The sequence below is a fragment of the Neodiprion virginianus genome, chromosome 1, assembly GCF_021901495.1.
Source record: "Neodiprion virginianus isolate iyNeoVirg1 chromosome 1, iyNeoVirg1.1, whole genome shotgun sequence".
Classification (NCBI taxonomy): domain Eukaryota; kingdom Metazoa; phylum Arthropoda; class Insecta; order Hymenoptera; family Diprionidae; genus Neodiprion; species Neodiprion virginianus.
In genome coordinates this window covers 21765896-21785962 of record NC_060877.1, presented here as the reverse complement: position 1 = coordinate 21785962, position 20067 = coordinate 21765896, and the positions used below count along the sequence as shown (strand labels likewise).

At 36.2% G+C, this 20067-nt stretch overlaps 1 protein-coding gene across 2 annotated transcripts; it reads left to right on the top strand.

Moving 5' to 3' along the window:
- Positions 1-2251: 2251 nt before the first annotated feature.
- On the top strand, positions 2252-4950 carry LOC124305666 (uncharacterized). 2 transcript variants are annotated; one of them, XM_046765305.1, is made up of 5 exons: positions 2264-2335; positions 2790-2908; positions 3312-3576; positions 3791-4057; positions 4173-4950. In XM_046765305.1, the coding sequence occupies exons 2-5, from the start codon at positions 2900-2902 to the stop codon at positions 4313-4315; spliced, it is 684 nt and encodes a 227-aa protein (XP_046621261.1). In that variant the 5' UTR covers positions 2264-2335; positions 2790-2899; the 3' UTR covers positions 4316-4950. The 2 variants fall into 2 exon arrangements, with proteins under 2 accessions (XP_046621251.1, XP_046621261.1); XM_046765295.1 differs by having other exon boundaries at positions 2252-2908.
- Positions 4951-20067: the final 15117 nt, after the last annotated feature.

Sequence of the window (20067 nt, the reverse complement as noted above, 5' to 3'; positions counted from 1 at the left end):
TTTGATACAATTTGAACTGATGAAACTTAAATCGAATTTTCATTAGACGCATATTTTTTCCCCTTCTATGGGTAGCGGTTCCAAAAAAAACGCGTACAGTTTGTTCTTTGAAAGATCTTTACTCGTGTTTTTATTACTTTCAATTACACGCTAATGAAATTATTTTCTTCCCGCAACATGCATTAAAGAAATAATGATTAAAAAAACTCGATTTATGCGGATGTTGTTATTTTATTATACGCTATAGGAAGCTGTAGAGAGTATAAATCTTTGTCAGAAGATTGTACGAGACTGGTAATCATCGAAAAGCATTTAAGACAAACGTACGTGCGTCACTAAGAGCATTTTATAAACGCTGATTCCCTACACACGAATCGACATTTTCGTTTACTATTCAGAAAACATACTTTTCGTTGACATTCGCGATAACGTTGTTTGATTCGGTTAATTTTGCTGCGAACCAGGCGTATTGCAGCATGCCTCGAATAGATGTGACCAGAATAATGTTGACAGCCGCCGATCATCTGAATTTATGAATGTTGGTTGCCGTGACAAAACAACCGCAACTTATAAACGAAAAATTTTCTCTGAAAAATAAAAAAACGTTTTAGTCCCCGATTCTCAGGTGGAATACATTAGCAGCCTATTGAACCAAATATTCGGAATTGAATAAAGTATTTTGACAGCGGAATAAATCGTTTCTCTCAGTTTACAATGGCTGAAAGGTACATAAACTTGAAATAAAACATCGCAAAGCAAATTTCTTTTCCCGCTTTTAAATTATCGTCACCAGTATCATCCGTCGAGAAATTGTACTTCAGAAGCAACGTATTTGTGTAAACAGTCTTACGTTGGTATTGCAAGCATCTGTTCAGTCGCTAATTTTGCAAGAATCCACCTGCCGCAGATTCTGTGACCAGTTTTTTTTTTTTTGTTTTTTTACATACGTTCTTGCACGGTTTGTGAATTATGTGAAATTGCATTGGTGCCTTCTTAAATACCGCATTAACAAGTAATGGGAATGTTATTTTCAGTTACATCGCGTTTCTATGTATTGATTTATGCTTCCGTTCATTTAGTAAATTGAATTACTGAGTCATAATATGTTCTAATTAATCCTCAGGATAATGTTGATCAAGTGAAAATTTTTAAATATCGATCGTTACAATCTAAAATGGAAACCATTGTTCATGTTGTACGTATATTCTTTTGTGCTCTCTTTTCTACGTTCTGAAACTTCTTATATGTTCCAAGTAGCATATTTTTCTGCGCCTTGGTGTTAATTAACGACAAGGAATATTATAATACTAGAAAACTGGGTTGATTTGAAAGTATTTGAATCCGTGCACATTTTAACATTTAAAATTACCAACTTGTACCGAATATCTGCGTAATCAATTGATTTCTTTGTCACTATAACCCATTAAAATTTTTGCGTTTTACATTTTCAATTCCGTGCCTCCAATATTACCTCGCTAATTAGTGTGCAGGAAAAATTATTTTTCGTAAAATATCAACCAGTATTTAACTCGAAAGATGAACAATGTGAAATTGAAATCGAATAGAAATAATACTAGGGTTGGATTTCAGCATCTCCTTTTTTTCTGATTAGTAGCATATGTAAATTATATATAAAAATAAAAAGAAAATCAGTATGCTGTTCTAGAAGTATGTGACCGAAATACCTATGAATAGTATCATATGTTCTTTACCGCAACCTTCTTCTACTTTTGTGTGGCGAGATGTATTGTTTCACGTAGCACACATCTTACGTGTGGTGAGCTGAGTAACTGATTCTGAATCAGAGTAAGGGTATCTGCGGACAATTTCAACTGACCTCTGCTCTCGCTGAATGAAATGACGAACAATACAAGAGACGGGAATGACACTTGTACTGTGCGACTAAAAGCCCGCGGTGTCAAGAGACAAAAAAATTCTTTAAGAAAAAAACATACAAAAAAAAAAAAAAAAACCGGACAGAAATTAAATAGTAACAATTCGACCAACCTAGTTCCTGTAATTATCCAAAACGATCAAAATGAAAGGCTTCGCGTGACACTGAGTGATATATTAATTGCGCCAAATGACACAAGGATCCACTGAATTGACGCGGTCATCTCTTTGTAAAATTCTTCGGGTGTGCGTCGATCTGCGAATTATGGTCGGACAATCCCAACTCCTAGGTACCTCCCACTCTCCTGACTCGATGCACCAAGTATATATGGGCTAGTGGCCTTCGTGTGGCCACCAGAAGTTGCTTCGATTCAGTACTGTCCTTATCCTTTGACCTCATTTGTGGTGTGATCTCAGTATAAGACCTCATTGACCGATCAATGTGACGAGAAAATTTTAGTTACCACAAATATGGCCCATTATCGCCTCTTTTCCGCTTGGCAGCTACTTTAGTGCAACTCTTAAGATACCCGTCAAAGTTGGTGAAGTTTTTTCAGGCACCCTCAGACTGTTAGACTTTCCCAGTGTATTTCCCTTGATTTATGAAACATAAAGAGTGGAATGAATTTATTTCAAATTGGAGAATTGATCGGTTTTACCAATTTGGAAATAATAATTTTTTCACAAAAATATACCCACGTCATTGTAATACGCAGCAAAGACAATAAATTATAGTACGAAAACTTTCCTTTCGAATGGTTTAATTATGAGGCATCACGGAACGTCATCCTCACGCTGTCACAGAAAAGCATTTCCATTCGTATTTGCACGCAGTAGCTTGGGGTGCACGATATTTCTACTTTGCTGCTTAAATTTGTCGATCATATGTGGTTTAGAGTCATCCAATGCAAGTTACGTCGATGAATGCAGACTCGATTGCGCGAGACTCCGGGAGCCCTTCTCGTGCGGAAAATTCAGAGCTGTTCAATGGCTTCACAACCTAACCATGCACAAGGTAAGCAGTTTTGAAGATCATTGGTATACGTTGAACGTTTCTTGGTATCTAGAAAATGTCGTTAGGCAAATGTGAAGACACCCTAACAAATTTCGGCAAGAAGGTTTTTCACATCATATTGACATTGATCATTTGTAAGTTTTTGTAGCTCACGTTAGCGCAACGATGTATTGTGCAGAAATTAATTTAAAAAAGATATTGGGGGAGTCAGGATAAAAATGGTTACATGAGAGATAAAAATTTTACGAAGGCAGCAAAATTTTTTGCTTCGCATAACAAAGTAAGCCATGAAACTTTTTTGTTTTACCAGTGATTCTCTCGTCGAATTTCGCCACCGAACATTGAATAAATGGCGCAATGATTCAAAGTGAGGAATTACTAATAAAAAAATTTCTTGCATCAGGATATCCGCTACGGGTCTTTCCGGTTGATTCGATTATCCTCAGTGATGGAGGAATCCGTTCTTCCTGAACTTCCGAGATTCCGAGGGTTCGAAAGTTACTCAAAGTTTTTGACTTTCTTGCGATCCAGTGTCGAGGACATGTTGACCCGTCGAGCATTGGTTTATACCGTGGAGCAGCCTTCGATCGCGAGGAGCTTTTCGTCCGGGCCAACGATCCTGGACACGGATGAGCTGGAAGAATTTCTCGAAAGCGGAAGATCGTCTGGTACATGACGAAAACTTTGACCTTTTGAAACGTGGTCACTCAATTAGAAAAAGTAGGCGAATGAAGGGTATGTTGGATCACCAGGTGAATTGGACTGGTCTGTAGAAAGTATATTGTTGGCCCTATGCTTTTCTAAAGAGTGGTCCAATTCGCTCGGTGGTACAGTGTACCCTACTTTCTCCCAAGTGACATATTTCGTAAATATGAATTACAGAAGCTCGCTTGCTGCACAAGAAGAAGAAAAAGACGCTCTCGGTTATTTTGCCGCTGCTTATCCTCCTGAAGATCATCAAGTTGAAATTAATATTGTTACCGATTTTGATCGGTGTGCACTTCATTAAGAAAATCCTCATTATCGGAGCTCTTGCAATAACGTCGATCCTCGCCAATCTTAAATACTGCAGGCTTCCTCCGGCGAATCACCACCCAGTTGCCTACAGTGCCTGGTCTACAGCTGCCGAAACACCGATGGATTTTACAGGTAATCCAACGCTCGAATGTTCAGTGAATATGTGTTTGTTATTGCTTTTATTGATAGATTTCGTGTGATTATTTAATTCGGAATACTAACCTTGCATTATGTACTTGGAATGCAGCCACCGGGCATGAGGATGATGGCTGGAGTCAGAAAATTGACGTGATGGCTACGCATGAGCCGATTGTCGCCAGCATTCAACGGCATCCGTACCGAGCGTATTTGCCAATTTTAAAACAACAACAGATTCATAACACAGTGTAAGCAGGCTGAAGACGCTAACGATTTCTTCAAAGAGAGTTGAGAAGTCTGTTTTTCAACCATCGAATCGGTGTCCGGCAAGGATTATCGATCGATGTTCAACATCGATATCAAACTGGTCTTTACATGTTAGACTGACTGAGATCGAGCGAATGCTGTTCAAGTGGCATTTTTGTTTTCACACTATTAGTTTTGACATGACTTATTCATTCACGGGGCCCGTGAGTTTAAACCTAATTATATCTGTAGATAGATGTTTTTATGTATTTATTTATCATAGATTAACTTATTGACACAACTGACAGTGATCGATCGCTGATGCTACCTTTTTGAAATCATGTTGTGATTGTGAAAACTTTGCAATTTCTCCAACACTCTTCAGGTGTTCAAAAATTTACAACAATATTCTAAGAAGGTAGAATCAACAATCGTAATTATCTATCGGATTTATAGTTTTGTAGCAGTGGTAGTAAAATCTGCATCTTTTTCTTTATAAATGATAAGCTCTTATCTATTGTTGTTAACATCGAAACGATGGCGAGTGCCATTATTATCTAAGTCGCAATGTACAATTCAGCTAATTAAACTGATGATTAACGACTTATGGACTGTAAATTAAAATTTCATCGCAAAATTAACACCTTACTTTCTACCACACACTTCCAAAAATTATACCCTAAATACTGAACCTAGCTCAGAACGGTGGACCTTTTATGAGCGTTGTAAATCAGGTCCAAGATTATAGCCGATCGATTTTTTTCTAATAGAAAACCACATCTGGCAAAGTCTGTATATCTTTCATCGTACATTACACCTGAGTACTTGTCTAAAACGGCATGAATCTCTGAATTTAACGGGGCAGATGTCCATTAGACACAACTCTTGTAAATTGCGACACAAGATCTTGGATGAACCAAACGAGCCTCGTTGCTCCGTTTAGAAACTGTGGCTTGTTTGCCTGCTAACTATGTTCCTTTGGAATCACCGTTCTTTTTACACCTTTTCTTTTCAATAATTCAAAGTTACGGTTTCCAATCTTACTTCTTTTTCACCATCAAAAGAGCAAGTATCACGGAAATATGTGGAGCTATTCAACTAAGTATACAGAAATAGTCGATTGCTCGTAAATAATGCGCAATGAGTGCACCGTAAACTATATGAGAGTTTTAAATCAATTTTCTTCTCTACCAATCTTTTATGATCTTGATACATTTTATTTCACCTTTGTTAGATTATACGACACAGTGACGTATCGTGTCAGTAGCTTTGCAGAATTTTATTCATAAGAAATTCCAGTGTTTGATGCATGATGCGTCAGAATCGATCTGACTTACGTTAGCATGTGATTTAGATGCTGAGATGCAGCCAGTAGATCACATGGATATTCTGGATATGATATATCATACAACTAAACAAGTGACATAACATATGCGATTTTATATTTCCGTCCTACGGACTGAAAGTACGAAATCAAATTTTTTATAATGCACGAAACTTGAAAGCATAATGCATAAACAGAATCAAAGTTGAAAAATTGTACAAAATCAGAGATCTCCAACTTCGTTAGATTGATGATTAGAGAACAATTTCATACTGAATCGTTAGTTTGGTATATTGAAGGTGATAATTGCGTCGTGAAGAAATTGAATTAGAGTGTTAGAAGTAATTAGCTCACATACATGTAATTCCTACCACGTTGATTCATTGCTGAGTTCGTAAATCATCCGTTTTAATGAGTATTAGAGCTATGTAAAGTATAGGCATAAAATTTATTTATTTTGACTTGAGGTAACGAGTAGTTTGCTCTGAAGATGATTGAATATGTAATTCACCATTAGTTAATTGATTTCTAGCTTGAAGTTGGAAGAATTGGAATGAATATAATGCTGCGGTTACTGCCCTGAGGAAATTCACCGGTGGTTTAACAATTAATTTATTATGACGTTTACCGGACGAGAACTTGCCATTAAATGAATTTTGAGGCCGGTTAATTGTGACAAGTACTGCGTGCACGAGCTAAAAAGGACTTATGGCAACTAAAAATTGAAATGTAGGAATTTGGAGTTGATGCGATAAGGTTGGATCTTATGTTCTGTCCTCTACATGTTGTTGGAAAATAGACGTGGGAAAGTCGGTAATAATTAACGGTTAAAAAGAGTAACGCATGAACTACAAGTTGGGACGTAAAAAAGATCAAGCCCGTTCGTAAAAACTGTTTGCGATATTAAATTTACAAATTTTCACATTTATTAAGGATATTAATTTTCCAATTTCTCATTTTTACCTGAACTGACCTACAATTTGGATTGAATATCGAGATAAAGTTTGAACGGAGGAAAGCTTTGAGGCGTGAAATAGATCTCAAAGTTATAGTTTTAATTTACTTTGTATCTGGTTATCGGTACCATCAGTTCTGTATCCTATATCTTGATCTATTCAGTTGATTTAATTTTTCTACAGTTTACAGTGAGAAAAATTTCATTTGTTATAGTAACTATAAAAGATCAGTAAAACAGGTATCGTTAAAAAAACTGTTTAAATATTGTTGGAATTACGAAGAACGAGGTACACGTAACCATATTGCGCTATTGTCAATCTTTTTTTGGTAACTGCAACACAAAATCAGTCTGTGAGGTTTACTTTACTTTTTTAGTCAAATGAGGCTTTAACATCAATTTATTGCTGCACAAGCATTAAATTTTCGCAACAGTTACAAGAAAATATAGTAACGGTGATCGTAATGAGAAAGGATGGTAACGGATACTAGACTTTCTGGTAACAGCTAGAAAACTAACTTTCATTTTCTACCCAGAACTATATTTTTCGATTGTGGTAAAAAATGAAAATAGTATATCGGAACTCAATGTACACTATACGGGAATACATGTTCTACCTATAGTCTGTTAGTCTGTCTATTTCGAAAACGGAGTTGGATTTTGGCGTATTTTGGTTGATTTATAAATGGTGATTTATCATGAGATGCTTTAAACTCTTTGGTTCCGGACAGTTGGCACATACAGCGCATCTTGGAGTACAGGTAGAGTGAGATATGCGTTAAATTCTGAATTTTTTCTGCGGTTACAAGGGTAATTAATTTCTACAACATAGCTCTGATTATGAGTTAGTGTTTCAGTACAAGAGTGCTCCTCGAAATGATTTCCGCACACTTAAAACGATCAGTGGATGTTGTGACCGACTCTTAAAAAATGCAATTATCTTACATCATGTACAGTAACGAGTCGTTTAACTTAATGTAAAATGACAGACGGAGCGAATCACGGACTTATGGACGGAGCGCAAAGTGGTATTGTAGGCATGGGGGCTATTCCAAAAGACGGAAGGGGAATCGGAACGTCAGCCATATTGATAGGAGCCATTTGCGCGCGACTTTCAAACCAGTTCATTATTGAATAAATGCCAAAGAATGTAGATGCAGTGAAACGCATCACGGACTTGGTATTCATACGTACTGCTTATGCCGCTTGTACGCTTAAGAACAACGCAAAGAGCAAAAGCAAGGCCGTGATATTGACTAAGTGGTATAGTAGTGAATGTAATATGTTAATATAAATCTACGTATTTTGTAAGTATATGTATTTATATAGAAATCTATCGCAACAGATAGTTCTTAAAATTTTATAGGTCACGATGTCCGATACATTTGTATCTCAATGCAATACTTACTCCAATTATAAACTTTTTATCTTAATTTTTAGCCCTGGACACCACATGCCTCGCTGTCTGGCAATAGGTTGCATTAATACATCCAACAGAAAAAGCTTTAAATTACATTCAACTGTGTCCTACGGGGATACAGAATTGTGATCCCAGAAAAAATGATTGATAAAATATTAAATGTACTGTATAAAATACAGTTGGGATTTGTGAAAATGAAAGCAGTTGCGAAATCGTTCTTCTGGTGGCCTGGAATTGATAAGGACTGGTTCATGGTCATAATTTTTACTAATAATCGATGTCGGATCTGAATGGCCGTGAATTTTTGAAATAGAACGAATGGATTGTGAAAGCTTAATAAAAGTGTTTCGAAAAGTTTTGCACGATTCGGCTTGCCAAAATGTTTGATTACCGATAATGGGCGACAATACACAGGCACCGAATTCAAACTGTTCGTCAAAAAGCTAGGAATAAAACGCATTTTCTCTTCTGTCAAGCACCCGGAAACTAACGGGGCAGCGGAAAATCTAATGAGAACATTAAAAAAATCTTACAAAAAATTAATAAGGCAGAGTCTAAATATTCAAAAAGTTATTGATACATTTTTGTTTGAAGATAGAACTTCAAAGCATCGTACGACAGGAGAGACTCTTGCTAATTAATATTACGGATAGAGATAAGAACCCGATTCACACTCTTACTTCCGAGCACGGAGCAGCGAGTAACGGGTAAACAGAACAGTCAAATTTTAAACAGAAGGGGGAAGCGAATGTCCGAATTCAAAGTGGGAGAATGAGTATTGGAAAAAAAATTTAGTGAAAATGTAATATGCGAAACAGTTGAAGAAGCTGGCAATGTACAAGCGAGCGAAAAAACGATTAACCAATGACTGATATCACCGAAAAATGGATTTTCCGGATTCTTTATAATCAAATTCTTATCAATCATCTACGATATCTCTGTCAAAAATACACGAAAGAATGGTTGTAAGACTTTTGTTGAGACAAGATTCTGACGTTAGCATACCACCAGCAATAGAATTTAAATCATGTTCTTCAAGTTTCCCAAAAAAATCAGAGCTTTGCTCTAGATATTACTTATTGTTAAACTATGGTTCAAAATTGTGGTTCGAAGTTATGAGGAACTATTTTTCCCGCCCCTTTTAGCACTTTGTAAAAGTATTAATTGACAGAAATTAATGTTTAGCATTTCAACAATTGAGAAGGAAAATATGGTTTGATAAGTACGTCAATATTATGCAGAAGGTTAAATAATTTTTTTATCTATTTTTCTTCACACTTCCAAAAAGTTGGATTAGTGAAAGACAATCTTAACAGTTTAACAAAATTTAAAATAAATCCACAAGATTTTTATTCTTCATTCCAGTTAATTTGCAACGAACCTCATGATAGATTCATTCTCATTGTTCATTTTTATGTTTATTCCAGAACTTGCATAATTTTATTCAATTAAAACCTAATTATGGCTACCAAATTTTGGGAAAAAATTAAAAAAAAGGTTCGACCTTCAACGTGCTTCTATCAAAGAGAAAAATGTTTCAGAATTTGTCGGTTATTTTCAAAACTTCAGACATTGAATTTTTTCAATTCGTTATTTTAAAAGTGCTCAACGAAGCCAAAAAAAAAAAAAAATTCCTCACAGGAACATTCTTGAAATGATCAGAACTAAAAATGATGTAGTTAAAAAATTCTTTCAAAATATTTTCAGCTCACAGTTGACTTCGTAAAAAATTTGAAAAATTGAATCAAGCGTCTAAGAGATGCTATTGTCGACATATAAACGACACGCGTTCACGTATTTGATTGACATTTATTTTTCCAATGCATGATTTCGGCGTACATCTTTCTTGTACGAGATTTTCTCAACTTTTCAATTTCATGATGACGGTATGTTACCAACGTTTTGCACGCACGCGATAGTTGTTGGTTGTGAAGAACTTCTTTCACCGGCGTCGTCAGTTGCTTGGTTGATAATACGTGAAACTGCTAATACCCCTAAACCCAGCTAGACCCGGTAAAGTGTTACGAAAAATAACTCAGCTATCATATGGTATCGATCATGAATATATCTAAGGCAATAATAAATATATATTTACGTTTTCGTCAATTTAATCATGCGTAAATTGTCTATTACGAAGAGAAATCAGTGATTTGATAAAGGATTCATTAAAGTAAATGTTATTTCATTATGAAGAGTAAATTTAAGAATTAGACTTTCCCGCCTGTGTAGAACCAGTAATGGTGCTGCCCTTTATAACTACGTTGAGGTCCCACTGAAAATCACTATTTTCACACCTTTCCCGCACCCGTAAGCTTTGTCTCTAACTTACATCACTTTACGCTTCAACTCAATCTTTCGAGACATATTTGTATTGTGCAATTATTACACTCAAGAGCATATCAAAAAGTAATCACCCTTCAGGTGTAACTGAACTTTGAGGGGGAGGAATCTGAACTAACATATCAATACTTCGTAATGGACGTAACCCTCAAATCTGAATATTACCCTGATCACTATATCGACAAACTATTAAAAAATTTGCAAAGTTAGAAATTACTTGAATTAAACCTGCGTTTTAGAATTACTATTTAATGTTATTGATTTTTTTGAGAGGTAAATTCCCACAATGCTGGCTCGCTTTAAACACCTTGACAACATCGTGCCTTAAGAATTACATCTAATTTACAACATGTTCTGAGACCGTTGAAATGTAGGGTACATGATTCTTGAAAAAAATATTCATGGTACCTGGTTGATTCGTAAAGGGCTGTTAAGATTAAAAATTTCTTTTCCATATCGTATTTCAATCCTCGGGTATATGTAATTACTGTAATTTTTACCTAAACTAGAACATTTCCGCGCTTTCCTGATTAGTTATTGTTTTTTATCATAAAAATTGTCCTCATCATGTTTGCAAATACTAACTTTTTAAAATCATTTATCGCGTGCACGTCAACACTTTGCAAATAGTTCCCAAAACTGTTTCCGAACGCAATGGTTTTTGATTATCAAAACAGATTCTTAATCGATCCTGTTCCACTTTCACATGATCATCTACAATCCACTGTCGAAATAATCGGCACCCTAATAAAAATGTTATAAATTCATTTTCACGAACAGCTAATCTGTATTTTATGTGTGCAGACCTGCTTAGGCGTTCAGCAGTACTTATTTTAGGAGTTATCTTTCCATCAGCACGAAGTAAATTAAGATGCCAGCCTCTCGTTCTGTATGATGATGTAATAGATCCCATGGTTGTACATTTGGATCCATCGGATTTATGTTTTATAGCATTTTAATATTCTTATTCTCAATAGTGACATGTCTTTCTAGAATTTCTCCATTCACTGAAGCAGAAAAAATGGCTGTTGCTTCATTACATCTTAGAGAATTGAAATGACCAAGATCTTGCCTTGGTTTTCAATGCAACGGTTAAATCTAATTCGAGTAGACTTTCAATAGCTTGTTGTTGATTCCGTATCTCTTCTTGTAACATTTGATATGATTTGGCAAATATGTTATTACTACGGCTCATTTTGTCAAGTAATTGTATCGTTTCTATATCAAGTTCTGAATTATTCCGCAAGCGATGATCTAAGGATTCTCGATTGTCTGTGATAAAAAATTGACCGTAACTTGGGTTTTCGCTACCAACTGGATTTAATGATGTATTTATTTGATAATATATCTGCCCCTGTATTTTAAAATAATACCAGCCAGATCGCTGTTCTCGCGAATTTACTGAATCAGCATTTAAAGTCGTAAGAGATAAGGATTTTTTGGAATATCTAATATGTTTGAAAAAATCATGGGACTTGGGATGTTCACTACTGAATAATTTTTTCAATTCACGAGGAGGACTTGGTAAATTTTTTGAATATACAACTCCATGAGCACAGAGTAGTTTCCAAGTGATAGTTTGTCGGATACTTTATCTCCTTTGAAATGTTTAGCACCACAAATAGTGCATAAAAATGTCACTAGCCCTGCGTAATATTGATTATCATTATTATTACAATTCATCTTGTTTCTCTCTCCAATTCCATAGTTCACATTCTAATTTCTCACAGGTTTATCTTGTGATGTAATTAATTTTTCTAAATTTGTATTTGAAACAGGCTTGACACTATCCGTTTGAATATTTATCATGTTTTCTAAGGACTTTATACATGTATAATTCTTTTGTATAACTACAGACCTTGCTTTCACATATTGAGATTCTGTTTTTTTTTCTGTTTCAGCGAATGGAATTTCTTCTCTGTTATTTGCTTACTTTCTTTTCATTCATATTTGAACTCGTAGTAGTACCTTCTGATGAACCTATTTTTATATGCTTTGTACTACTTAAAAATTTGATTCTTTTTCTAACTGGATTTTCAACAATGTGTGAGTTATCTAGGTTTTTATGTATTTTTAATTATTACTACCTTTAAAACCCTCTCTCGATAAAGCGCGCTCGAGGTCGGATGCCTAGTATGGCTGGTTTTTGTGCTCGCTTACTCGTTGTCAGTGTTTTACCAGATGACATGAGATTTACCGGATACCTCACGCCCTTGCTGCTTGATGATTGTTCAATGGGTGTTAAATGTTAATCAATACATTATCACAACATATGTGCTAATACACAATTCAAGATGTGCTTATGCGTTCATTGCAATCATTAACTCAGTTTTTTTCACTTTCACTTCAACATACGATCATTACCTCTGTTGAGAAAGCTGCTATAAGGTTGGGATGCCTAGTGCGGCTAATTTTTGTGCTCGTTTAGATAAAGCGTTACTGCCATTACTTTGGCGTGCATTCCTAGAATGTTAAAACATAATTCACTACCTGATAGTTCCGCTCGTATGTATCGTAATATACATACACAATAATTTACATAATGAATCTCGACGTCCAGTTAATACCGTTGTTAGTGGGTATTGAATGTACAATAACAATTCCACCGAAATGTAACTACGGAGCGCTGGTCCTGGAGGTAAAAATCCACAAGGTATAGGACCTGGAAGCCAAAACTACGGAACACTTGTCCTGGAGGTCGAGATCCACCAGGTGGAGGACCTGAACAGCCAGAGCTACGGAAAATTATTCCTGAAGTTCAAAACTCACCAGATCAAAGACCTGGGCAGCCAGAACTACGGAGCGCTTGCCTGGAGGTCAAGTTTCATTAGGTAGCGGACCTGGAGCGCAGGAACTACGGAGCGCTTGTCCTGGAGGTCAAGTTTCACTAGGTAGTGGACCTGAAGCGCAGAACCTACGGAACACTTGTTCTGGAGGTCGAGTTTCATCAGGTAGCGGACCTGGAACACAGGAACTACGGAGCACTGGTCCTGGAGGTCAAGTTTCACCAGGTAGTGGACCTGAAGCGCAGAAGCTACGGAACACTTGTCCTGGAGGTCGAGATCCACCAGGTGGAGGACCTGAACAGCCAGAGCTACGGAAAATTATTCCTGAAGTTCAAAACTCACCAGATCAAAGACCTGGGCAGCCAGAACTACGGAGCGCTTGCCTGGAGGTCAAGTTTCATTAGGTAGCGGACCTGGAGCGCAGGAACTACGGAGCGCTGGTCCTGGAGGTCAAGTTTCACCAGGTAGTGGACCTGAAGCGCAGAAGCTACGGAACACTTGTCCTGGAGGTCGATTTTCACCAGGTAGTGGACCTGGAGCGCAGAAACTACGGAGCGCTTGCCCTGGAGGTCAAGTTTCACTAGGTAGCGGACCTGGAGCGCAGGAACTACGGAGCACTTGTTCTGGAGGTCGATTTTCACCAGGTAGTGGACCTGGAGCGCAGAAACTACGGAGCGCTTGCCCTGGAGGTCAAGTTTCACTAGGTAGCGGACCTGGAGCGCAGGAACTACGGAGCACTTGTTCTGGAGGTCGATTTTCACCAGGTAGTGGACCTGGAGCGCAGAAACTACGGAGCGCTTGCCCTGGAGGTCAAGTTTCACTAGGTAGCGGACCTGGAACGCAGGAACTGCGGAGCACTTGTCCTGGAGGTCGAGATCCACTAGGTGGAGGACCTGAACAGCCAGAACTACGGAAAATTATTTCTGAAGGTCAAAACTTACCAGATCAAATACCTGGACAGCCAGAACTACGGAGCGCTTGTCCTGGAGGTCAAGTTTTATCAAGTAGCGGACCTGCAGCGTAGGATCCAGGAGGTAGAAAACTCGGTACTCGAAATCTGCGGAACGCGATTCTCATACGTCGTCTCTACTGCGCGGGTGTTTCTGGACTGAGGAATTCGGCTAGCTGATTTTCATCGTCGACGATTACTACAGATCGATGACGTCAAAAGAAAAAAAATTTCGGGTGACGTCACTTTCTGAATATCCGAACATCCGAACATCGAAAATTTGGTTTCGAACTTCAATCCCAAGTATATATAATGTATGATGATGATTTGTAGTCGGATAAGTTTAATGTCAGTCTCACCCCAGTGTGGCAGCACTGGGATTCCTGAGAGATGTGCACGCTAACGGTCAAATTTCAATCATGTTTTTATAGCGAATTAACAGGAATGTACTTGGCAGTATGATGTGATTAGAATCTTTTTGGATAAAAGATGAGATCGCATTCTCAATGTACAAATCATTAAGAGTAAGCATGTAAAAATTATCTCGCATCTTGTGAACTTTTACTTCACAATCTCATCGAGGGACTTGCTGATTTTAATCGAGGTATTCAATCCTAGAAAGCTGCTTCGCTGCGGCTTGAGCATATCGACGAGACTCATCGAGGGACTGATGTTTGAAAATAGCCAACACAATCGTCCGAAAATTAAATCTCTTGGATTTCTCACCATTATTTTTAAATAAAATATTTATTAGTAATCCATCATTTTAATTCGAGGATTTTGCTCATTAATTTATTCATTATTCGTTATTCAATCATAACTGTGTGTAACACAAATCACTAATGTAGCATTATTTTGTTAGAAGGTAATTATTAATCATTGATTGTAATTAGTAATCATTCCTTGTTCCAACGATTCAACAAAAACATCTGATGAATGATTTGATTTATGATAAATTGATTGCAAGTCAAACCTGACATTATAGTTAATAAATTTTGTCAAACTGGTCCAATTTTCCTACAACTTCACTTATTCACCAGATTAACTAATTTTTTAATGATGTGCCCAATATCGAAATTACAGTAATTGATGTTCAATAAATATTTGCAGAATAATTTCTGCACACGAGCAAATTAATTCTTTGTAGGTTTGTTCTGTCCACCAAAATCGTTATACAGGGCTTAACTGAAAGCTCTAAAAATCCATAAACGTATGAAACTTGCTGAAATTCACCGTAAGAGGGGAGAGATGGGATAATATTTCTGCCGGGTAGGCCAAAAGTGGCCATTCGCGATAAAAGATGGTGCGTCGGCATCACGCGCTTTCATGTTTCTTTTTAATAAACTTGGCGCGATCGGCGACCGCCGATCTTGATGAAAGTCAATTTGCGGCCGACGTACAAGTGCGTTTTTTCGCGTCAAAATAATCTTATAAATTTCCTCGAAATTTTCTCGTCGACGCCGATCTTAGAAAAATGAAACCTTTTTTCATAGGTTCTTTACAGATGTTCTAAATTTGTTCCAGAATTTTTATTAACATAAATATCAACTAGTCTTATTATATTTATATCAAGTAGTCCTTACCTAAACTCTGCGTAATCTTTCTACACGAGTGTAACAACTATTGTATCTTATTAGAAATGACTAAATCAGTCTATTTTGATTTTTATATCCAGCAACACTACACTCTTATTAATCTATACTGAGACGCTTTAGCTAGATTCTGTGTTTCTTTTTCATTTAATATTACCGAATTCAGGGCTCTTATAAGGTAAAAGATGATGTAACTAATTAATCGTCGATTTTCTTTTGTGTTGGAAGTGATTTGGTATTTATTATTTATCTGCCTGCGATTTTCTGAAACCTAAATCGTACTTCTTTCTTGTCCAATAATCCTCTATTCATTTACGAATCTAATCTATTTTGGAAATATCGCTTCGTGCACACTTGATTGCAGGGGTGGCTGAAAGAGGACACATGGGGAGACCTAGGTACAACCTAAACTGCTCGGAAATAAATACTTTTTACAGAATAGAACAGGCTTGAGAACTATCGTATTACAAGCGATGCTCATCTGCAAAACGAGTATGAAGAAACAGCCTGAATAATCGAAGTACAAACAGATCTGCTCTTTGAATTTAAAGAAACAGTCAGAATAACCGAAGTACAAACTGATTTGCTCTATGAAGTGATTGCACATGTATACCTTTTTGCTGCACCTGTGCATTGTTACGTGCATCGTGTATCGCCCGGCGTCAAGCATGCATGATCCCTGCTTGTTTATCACTACGCGTATCTACGTCAGCTCTCCGTGCATAAAATAGTCCCTTATATAATGTATAATACTACCTTTATAAATTATAATCTTTTGAACTTAATAAATATCTATCAACCCTTTCGTTTATTTTAATACCCCATTTTGTAAGGGTATATTCTAACACGATACAGTATTAAAATGTGTTAGTTTTCGCGGTGAATGTTAAAACGTGCTAGCATGGAGTAGAAGGAGACAAAACTGTAGGAATAAAAACGGGACCAGAGTATAGGTGGCGCTATTAACAGTGCGGAACCGCTTACTTCCAGTTGACTATAGTCACATAGTCATTACACTCTACAGTCATTACGTACTCTATCTATCTCGGGGCAACATAACCGCACTAAAGAAGGCTGCATTGTACTTTGGTTCTTCAGTCATATGAAGTGTTGATGAAATGAATGAAACTTTTGGTCAGTAAGATAAACAATGGGTAAAACGTGCGTAATTGCTCGATGCTATTTTAATACTCTTAATAACAAAAATGGAAAAGCTAGGCCGCTGCGAAAACAGTCTAGTCTCACTTAATATAAAAATATAAAGTGAAGCCTGTTGCACACTTCAATAAAGTATTTTTTTTCCCAAGTATATTTTATATAAGTATATTTTTATTTAGCAAGGTTGAAGTTAGTAACGTTATCGTAACGAAACATTGGGGAAGAAATCACTATTTTTTTTTAATTCAAATGATTTTTAAGGAACTAAGATTTTAGAATATGATTGTGTTTTGTTTTATTATAGTTGACTAAATTTCACTTCCTAGGAATTTCAAAAATCGTGAAAAAACGGTTTTTCCTCGGTATGAATCGTTACGATAACGTTACTAACTTAAGTATGATTTTATTTTCGATAGTAAATTAAATTAATTTTTCTGATAAACACAAGTTTATGTTCATTGGTTCTCATTTTCACAGAGCATCACCAAAAAAAAAATCCACATTGCAGCTAGCTCCTAATTTACATTGACAGCTGTAGCATTTTACATAAATTATAATAAGTTTTACGATATTCATGCGTTAAGCTGTATATTTTGTAGGAAGGAACTTTTTTTTTACAATCATCGGAAAAATGGGTAAAAGAGAAGTTCATATATTTGTTAAATTATAAGATCATACGTAATAGAGTTGCATACTATACACCAATTGCGTTCTAAACTACTTTCTTTCATACATTTTATGAGTTCTCTATTGCAAATTTAATCCATTCGAATGTTGCCGCTGGCCGAATATAACGGTTTCACACTGCTAACAGCGCCACCTTTCTTCCTGAAAAATGGTACCACTTTCTGTTAGCTTAATCTGGGGGAGATTTGTCTCCTTCTACTCCACGCGTGATAATTTTCGCGGTAAAAACCACAACATGCTAGTTCACGTAAAGAAATTTGTAATGTGCCATTTTTCGTAAGAGGTGTCGAAATAGTCTATCATAATGCACAAATAAAAAAAAAAAAAAAAAAAACACAACAAACTACTCTTTCAACTCCAAGAAACTGCGGCAATCCGAAGATACTCAAAAGAGGTATACTCGAGCACAAACTGCAGAAAAGATCTACAAATTGTAGCAAAATGCCAATAACAGAATTTTCCACGAAGTGAGCAACAGGTATCAAAACATGTCCATCTACTGTTTAACATAGGAGAACATGTTCAGTTATTTTCGTAAACTGCTGAATAATGATGATCAATGAATCACTGTTTTCAAGTGAATGTCATAAATATATATTTAATCTGTTTCAACTACGGAATATTTTTTCTCGTAAAAACAAATCTTGATTAAATTTTGTAGGTTAATAAATCTAAATACTGTTTCAAAAAGTTACAGGTACCCAGTAAACAGCTTAAATTTAAATATGACGTCGTTGAATCAAATCCTGAAATATAATGTAGTTCTGCTTTTACATCGAACTGTTAATTTAGCTGTCAAAGGGATTTATGATGTATTTGAAAATTTAGTTTTTCAGCTTTTGAGGAATTCCCGGAATTTTTCACACCCCCTGGAATTCCCTGACAGTTCCAGTTTCTTACGTTGTCCAAATCGCCTAAACATCTTGTGTCGGTTGACCGCACGGAAATTATTTGACTTTGAAATTTTGGTTCTTACAGAAAGGATGCAACAGGTCCAAATGTTATTCTTCTATCTTCTCAAGTAAGGGTATTTGAAAATTTACAAGCTGTGCAGTTTTTATATTTTCATAGTATGCAAATTGAATTGCATCACACATATTCGAGGAGATTTTCAAACGATCTATTTTCAATTTTGTCAGATTTATATCAAGGCTGAATTATTCGACTTAACTCCCTTATTAAAATATATGCTTATCAATTGTGAAGTCATGTATTAAAGTTATGCATACGCCAAACACGTGCGTAACTGATTATAAGAGAATGGATGATCGGAGAATGAACATTTTACATGGAGACGCTAGCCTTAAGTTCAAAGTAACGTATAGAAATACTAGGATATGCACGCTGCGTTGCTTTTCTGTAACTTAAATTGCCTGTACGGCAGGCGAAGAGGAATTTGAATACACTGTACATCATTACAGATATAAAAAAAATCGTCAAGTATGGAGTAGCCATTGGATTGGGCAGAAAATGAAATAGAAACTCATCGCAGATTTTTCACGGTAAAATCCGAAAATAAAGCCAAGTTCCATGTCATAATATTGATAGAAAGAGCGCTGGCATGAAACTCTCAGCAGAACTCTTCTACAAGAAAAGGATAACTTTAATAACTTCAATCGGTGTTTATTAGATCGTCAGAATAAAATTTAAGTTTTGACTAGATCTCCGTGTTTTGAAGTTTAGAGAATTACCTTCACTCATTTTCAGATGGACGTCTGTGTGTGTGTGCGCATGTGATTAATTTTTTTGTACGACGATATCTCGAGAACGAGTTACCGGATTTTAATGATTTTGGTCTTAATCGACATAACTTTTCGGAACTGAGAACTTGTTAGATTTTGACCTTGATCTGTTTTGTACTTTTTCAATTATTCAAATAATCAAATTCCAAGAAATCACACAAAAATGATATCATGAGAATGGATGAGTAGACTTGAATGAAAATTCGTACCGTGAGGTTTTTTGGGCCGTTAATCACGAATCTGAACTCAGATTGCAAATCCAAAATGGTGATTCAATATGTTTGAAAAAAATCTAAAAATATTCCGATTTTTGTAGAAATTACTAGGTGGAGAATTTTTGGGTCACCGACACCGAATCGAAGGTCAGACTTCAAAAATTTGCAATGATGAATCCATTATAATGGTTCAAAAAAAAAAAAAAAAACTTCATATTTTTATGTAATATGGTATCCCAGGGCTTCAAAATCGTTAATCACTAATCCGAATTTGTAGTTCGAAATTCGAATTTGATATAATTCCTTTTGATTCTCTATGAACTTGGATCCTGCAGTGTGAGAACGGCAAGTTCGAGGGCTGACTCATGGCCAGTCTCGAGCCTATTGTTTTATTTCGTAGGTACTTGACATACTAATTTGTCCATTAATCTCTTTAATTACTGGATTCATATATAAAACTCGACTTCAAGCTAGTTTCGCTCGAAGTTCTTAATAATAGTACGCGTCATTGTTTGAGAATTGGTGTTTACGTAGATCAGATAAAAGGGTTGCCAAAACGTACAATTAAAAGAACGAAATGCGTTCACGAA